At 40.6% G+C, this 7088-nt stretch overlaps 1 protein-coding gene across 1 annotated transcript in view; it reads right to left on the bottom strand.

Annotated features, from left to right (window-relative positions):
- WWC2 (WW and C2 domain containing 2) overlaps positions 1-7088 on the bottom strand; it is a gene marked incomplete at its 5' end in the record, with an annotated part of 56820 nt that overhangs the window by 16976 nt on the left and 32756 nt on the right. Inside the window, 2 exons of the mRNA XM_010177974.2 lie at positions 2770-3383; positions 5504-5593. Of these exons, the coding sequence (XP_010176276.2) occupies positions 2770-3383; positions 5504-5593 (704 nt within the window). The remainder of the gene's footprint in view (positions 1-2769; positions 3384-5503; positions 5594-7088) is intronic.

Here is a 7088-nt window from a genome sequence, read left to right as displayed (position 1 = left end):
TCCCTTCTCCCCCACCATGCAGAGGGGTGAAGGTGATGACATGATTTATTGATTACCCTTAGGAATTACCACAGCAGCCTGAATTGACTTTGACAATGACAGAGACTGACTGTGGAAGAACTACATGATATTCCAACTTGGTTTCTGACAGCAGGGACATGTGCAGAGGAGCAAATGTCTGTATGGTTCACCTGTACAGAAAAGTCAGAGACAGACAGAGAAGCAGGTGAGCACTGCAACTAAAGAGCCAATGCAGATTATTACATAAAAATACTACTATACTGTCTTCAGGTATGTTTGTCTACCTCCAAGTTAAGATTCAGCAGTATTCGGATTTGTAGTCTTGTAAAACTTAAGTGTGTGGGCTGAAATTTTCCATGAAGGTTTTATGCCTCTGGCTGAGTTTGTTGAAAACCTTCCCATTCAGCATCGCAGCAGTTCCAAGAATGAAACTGGAGCAGAAACACTGAACCAAGCCCAGGTCTATGTCTCACTGCTAATGTACTGAAGCCGTGCCATGAAACCCATTTTACTGTGGACACTAGAGGTACTGAAGCATAATTCATTAATATCTGGCTTTTCAAAATCTGAGTGTTTGTTTTGTCAGTCCTAATACAGATTTAAAGATAACTTGCATCATATATGTGACCTTACCTGAGGAAGTATCAGTATGAAGAATCACAGGATGAATACTACTTACAGATGTAAAAGACACCCTGACACTATTCAGAATAATAGGTCCTCAGAAAAGCTCAAAAATGTTACACAACCACATGATGCCTCTGAAAATAATGATCTAAAGAAATAAATTTTAAAAAAATAATTCTGATTCCTCATAGCCCTATGTGTTCTCAAATTCCAAACCATCTTCAATTCAGTTCTCAGAGTAGATGAGCTGCAGGCAGATTGCAAAGAAAGACCAGAAGCTGTTGTTAATTTGGAAAGGATATGCTGCTGAAATTTAGGCAGGAAATTTAATTTTTTTTCTATCTTTTATAATATGTCTCTAAAGCAAAATAACTACCATGTTCCACTATACTGAAAAGATAAAGGGCAAAACGATCCCTCCACTCCAAATCCCATTCCATGTTTTTCCACTTTGCATTTCACAGGTTCAGGCCATTAGGATATCAGCCAATTTCTTTTTTAATTTCTGCACAGCTGAACAGAAGGGGAACTCCCAGCTTGTACCATGTATACCATACATTCTTCTTCTGGTGCCACACTGCTGTGGTCAATATTGAAATTACTACACTACTGCACTAAGCTAACCTAATTAACCAACAGATGTTACACTTCCTTTATTTATATATATATACACACACACACACACATATATATATATCTAAAAAATAAAAGAAAATTTCTCATTAAAATATATGTCTGTATCAGTATGTCCAGGTACTCTTTTTAAAAAGAGGCAAACTCCAGGCACAAGGGTTCAGGCTTTGCAACAAATCTGGACAATGCACTCACTAGGGCTAGGCTGTATTTATTCTAAGACACCCAACCTCCTCCATTAGCCACTTCACTGTCAGCTCAGGCCCAGAAACGTGGAGCTGGGTATGTCAGGTGCTGATCAGGTTTCAGATAGGGCTGCCAGTGCTCAGCACTAGTGGAAATCCGGCTCCCTCAGTTCTTCCTTGGGAAAACAGAGCCACTGTGTAACATAAAGGCAGGAATGGTTTGCAACATACTTCAAGACAATGACACAGAATGGCACTAGAAAAAGCCAATAAACATATAGAGAAAGCACAGCCTACAGTCAGCCCCAACAAAAGGCAGCAAAGTCTATGCTCCAAGACTGAGGACAAGCCATCAATTCTTGACAGCTGGTATTTTTGAAGTTCTGACTCTGCCAAAGGCTTTGACAGTATAAGACAACTAAGTATGTTGTGTGGCTTTTACTGCAGACTAGAAGCGGAATTCATTACACTTAATTCAGCCAACTCAAAGTCAAACTTAGCCAGTTACTAAGGACACCTTGATAACTCACAGGGTCATTCATCCCATCTTCCTTAAAGGGAAGTATGTTTTAGGATAAGATGATTCACCCTGCTGGAAGTTACCCACAGACCATGGGGGGAGCCTAGACTAGCTTAGGAGCTCTGTTCTAACTTGGATTAAAAGCTAAAAGCTATGAAATCCATGTTAAAAATGGGGAGAGTCTCACTGTAACTTACATGGCATGTGGTCACTTGTCTTTCTCAACTCACATAAAAAATGAACTGCAGATCTTTCAGTGACAGCAGGTTTGTCAAATAACTAGATACACACACACACACACACACACATTCTAACTGTAAATCCAGAAACCTCTATTTTACTGCAGCTGTCTGTCTGTAACTATTCTTCAGTGAGAAACAAAGTATCTGATTTCAAGTGACCAACAACCACCAGGGGTTTTTTTTTTGCTCAATCCTCATATGTTCCTGACAATACTTAGGAGCACCAAGCATCCTCTGTGTCTTCAAGATCCAGTTTCAGGTTTTTCTGGTATTTTTTCATGACAGAGTCTGCAATACATGAACTTTCCTTCTGAGATGGCTATTGAAAAACGCAGGTGGAATCAGGGTGATCATAGCTCTCTGCACCCAAAACTAGAAGTCATGTTAACATCCCTCAGAATTACTGACTGCCCACCATGGCAAACGTACACTGATCAAGATACTCTTCAGTTATGTGAGGTAACTCCCCATTCAAGAGCCAGCTGTTAGTTCAAAATTTTCATGCAACATATACATTTGATGTTAGGTTTTTTTTTATTACCTGAACTTCCTTCACGTAGAGAAGGCAGGGGCTGCCTAATACCTTCATTAAGATCTTTATTATCTGGAGGAATCCGAGATCCTGCTCTGGCTTCAGAGTCCAGTAATATTTGGTTCTCAGAGAGACTAATGCCTGCAAAATCACTCAAAATGTCACAGTCTTCAAAGTCTGTAGTGTGGCGATGCAGAGCAGAATTTTGACCTGACATTGAAAACGCAGCTTCTAAAACCAAAGGGGAGCCTGGGGGGGACAAGGAGGACAGTGAGGATCTGGAAGACAGTGATGTCACAGATTTGGGAGGTTCAGTCAATTTGGGATGGTCTGCAGCTGAAGGAGTGTCACTGTAACCCAGTCTCCCATGGGAACTGACCACTTCATTTTCATGAATAGTAGTGATAGGCCCGGAAGGAATGTAACCACTTTTTTCTTGCAATATGAAGTCAAGTTTATACTGATAATCCAAATCTGTTATCTGATCGCCTTGGTTATAGTAGAGATCCGTAGAGCTGAGTGAGTTTAGCGACCCTCTGCTTGACGTGTTCAGAGATCCCCGGCTGGATGCCAGAGATCCCAAACTGCTCCCTGAAGACACAGACAACGTACTAGCTGAGAGGCTGCAAAGAGAGCACAAAACATGTACACTGACGTTACTAACCTAAACCAGCACAAAACGGTACAAGGAGAGATAAGATTGACTGGAGCTGCCCTGTAACGATTTACAACCAAATGCTGCTTGGGGAACGACGTTTTTTAAGCACCCATACCTGGCTTTGATCAGTGTGCCCAACCTGCACACCACCATGGCAATTCACCCAGCTCATGGCCTGTTGCCAAAGCCCCTTTTCTTCTGGAGAAGCCTGCAGGTTTGACAAACTGGTAGCAGGGCAGTAACAGCAGCGGCAGTAACAGCAGCATTCGTGGCTGCTATGTTCCCTCAAAGACCTGCTCCACTCTGATGTGGGAGCTCATGGGGTCAGTGTGACAGGAAAGGGATCCCCAGGAAGGAGGTTACGGCAGCACAGGAGTGCTGCCACCTCCAAAGCAATGTATGCAGCCTGCCCTCTGCCCAAGCACCCTGGGGGGAGATGGCAGCTAGAAGCAGACGGCTTACAGCAGAACTGCTTCACATCTGTAAGACAACACACACTCCACATGCACAATAAATCCAACTACATAACCATGGCAAAGGCCATAACGTGCAATCTTTTCCTGCTAATAAAAGAAGACAAGGAGCTCTGCCAGGCCAGAGAAACTGAGTGTCACTGCCTTGGCTCAGGAGGACTGCTGGGAAAAAATATCAGGAAAAATAATTCAAGGCAGCCCCTTCTAAACACTTAAGAGATGTTTACTGAAAAATAACAACTTTAAAAATTTTGCAACAGGACTAGAAAACTGCCTTTAACAGGATAAAAAGTCTCACAAGTCCAAAGAAACAAGAGCACAAAATAAAAAAAAAATACTTAAAGACTCCCTAACTAATCACCAATCAAGATGCAATTTATCACAGAATCGCCTAGATTGGAAAAGATCTTCAAGATCATTATGTCCAATCATTCACCTGACAAGTCCTCCACTAACCATGTCCCTAAGCACTATGTCTAGAGACTCTTAAATACCTCCAGGGATGGGGACTCCACCACTGCCCTGGGCAACCCCTTCCAATGCCCATTAACCCTTTCAGGAAAGAAATTCTTCCTAATATCCAACCTAAACTTCCCCTGGAGCAACTTGAGCCCATTTCCCGTTGTTCTTATGGGATCTGGCTCAGATATCTGAAATGGCTAAGCCAGCCTAGATCCCAGGAGCAGGATGGCATGGCTTATTGTGAGGGTACCTTTATAGAAGGCTTAAAAATATTTTTCCTCTTAAAGCCCCATTTTGATTTCTAATAGAATTGGTAAACTTTAATGATTGTTGTGTTCCACTGCAATACACAAGGAGTTTGACCAAAATCAGGATTTCCTGAATAAATATAATGGACACATGGTTTGGTAGCCCAGAGTACAGTCCAGAAGTGAGAGAAACTCTTTCCTAGGACCAGTTACAAGTATCATTAAATATCAGAATTCCCATCAGAGCTATGAGTCTGAGTTCACAGTTGCTCTAACTGATTACTTTTTTTGTTATTACCATGATTTATTTTTGTTATCACTATGAATTCTGTAAACCCAAAGTCAGATTTTGAATCAATGACTGTCAGGAAAAAATATCCTGCTGAGGGTATTTCTCTGTCTACAGAAAGCATAAGTCAGTGTTGAAGAATAAAACCAGAATCAACTATTCACTTAAGTATTTACATGCATACAAGTACTCATTGAGTGTCTCCCGTTATTACACAGAATAAAGTCTACAGTTCTAATAATTTATTTGAGACAGAATTCTGAGAAATCATTTGGTCTCCTCATTGACAGCATTTTGGAGATATAATCAGTTAGAGAATTCCTGATGCATTTATTTACACAGCAAAATAATGTCTCCCTGCTTAATTATAGAAGCTGCACAAAAAATCCATTCAATCCAGTCTCAAGAGCTTACTGAAATTATAAAGGTACACCAGGTTCATATGGTGGTAAAATGCTTGAGGCTATTAGACTTTTAGTATTTTCTTACTTAAATACTAAACAAATTTTGTTCAGCTTCCAGCTAAAAGAAAAATCTAAAAATGTAGTTTAGAAATCCAGGTCCACGAGACTGTTGCTGGAAACAGGCTTTACATTATTCAGTACAACCTCACCTCCTAAGTTGTGAATGCAAATAAGTAGTTAACTTGGTAGTTTCTTCAAGTTTCTGTACCAACTCTTTTCTTCTCTCCTCCAATTTCAACCTAGAAAGAGAGGCACATTTAAGTATAGGAAAGCATTACAAAATAATCCAGAGACTAAAACACTTTATAGAGATAGAAACAAAGTGAAGTTCCCTCATATTTTCATCTGGTTGCCAAGTATTAAAATCCAAGAGACTGTGTTAGCTCTCAGTCCTATTGTAAAACCCTAACCTTCAGCGGAGTGACTTTACCTGCAGAATAGTGAGCACTGTAACAAACCTGCTGAGTGTACAAGCCAGCAGAATGGTGGTACGTTCACACTGTACTATGGGGAACATGCACCCAATGGAAGAGTAACAGATGAACACTGGGAAAATAGCTGCAACTTCGGGGAAATAACACCTGCACTAAAACATTTTTAAAAAGCCATGCCGTAGACTGGCTCCTCACCTAATATAGTTTCAGAAAAAAAACCAAACCCAAAAGAACACTAATACCTGTATTAGTTCTGATAATGCAAGAACTTGGGGTAGCACTGCGGGAAGTTTAAAATTAAAGCACTCCCTTTGATATCAGGGTCTTCACATAGAGACAAAGCACAGTAAATCAAAGCAGCATTCAAGTGCAAGGTTCTGAGATGATGGACCATATTTAGGAGTCCTTGGTAAAGATTTCTACAGCCCCAGCAGCTTTGTCATTACCTCTGAGCCACACAGAAGAATTGGAGTGCTCATTATTATCAAGGTTCACCTTTATGAAAAAGCAGGATTTATTGCTTCCTGCACTGTTATCCAGCCTAGCTCTAAAACCACAAATGGCAGAACTCTCACATTCCTTTTGGCTGGCTGCAAGCAGAAGGGATTCACTAATCTTTATGGCAATTTTTCCTTTTATAATTCCCTTTTATCACTCCATTTACAACACCAAATAAATTGCTTCCCCTCAGTGGATTCAGCTAAAACCCTCCTGTAGTTGTGGATTAGTATATTCTCCTCTAGCCCTTGCTCAGTCAACTGACATATGTCTGAGTTCTCAAGCAACAAATCTGAGGGACAAGAAATTACCTCTCCTCCTTTGAAAAAAAAAAAAAAAAAAAGTTTGATATTCACTCTCAGAAGCTTTTCCTTTGGCCTTTCTGGCATCTCAAGGCTGTATAAATTAAAATTCAAATACAGAGAACACTTCAAAGAACAAAAACCAAAAATCAACCATTGCTTTCTAATGCAAACTGAATTAAACACTCAAGAGTTCCCAGAATTCAGTCTCTTTGAGTGTCAAATACCAGTAAAAAGACATTAAGTCCTCAATTCAGCAAAGCATGAAAAGCACTTGCTTACACCCATGCTTATTCAGTGAGCAAATCTGGGTTATGCAAAGGTGAATAAGTTACCCTGAGGTCAGCCAGGGTGTGAACTTCCACTCCACTGCCTACACTGCCTGTGCTCTTACACCGCAATAATGTGTTCATCTGCCAATACCTGCTAGCACTGTTAAAAGCACACACTGTATTTCATTCTTTGCTCAGGAAGACATGCACATGGGTTTCCAAACCAAG

This window comes from Antrostomus carolinensis, unplaced genomic scaffold (assembly GCF_000700745.2).
Source record: "Antrostomus carolinensis isolate BGI_N321 unplaced genomic scaffold, ASM70074v2 scaffold26891, whole genome shotgun sequence".
Classification (NCBI taxonomy): domain Eukaryota; kingdom Metazoa; phylum Chordata; class Aves; order Caprimulgiformes; family Caprimulgidae; genus Antrostomus; species Antrostomus carolinensis.
The sequence above is the reverse complement of the archived record's forward strand: the minus strand, read 5'-3'. Positions and strand labels throughout refer to the sequence as shown.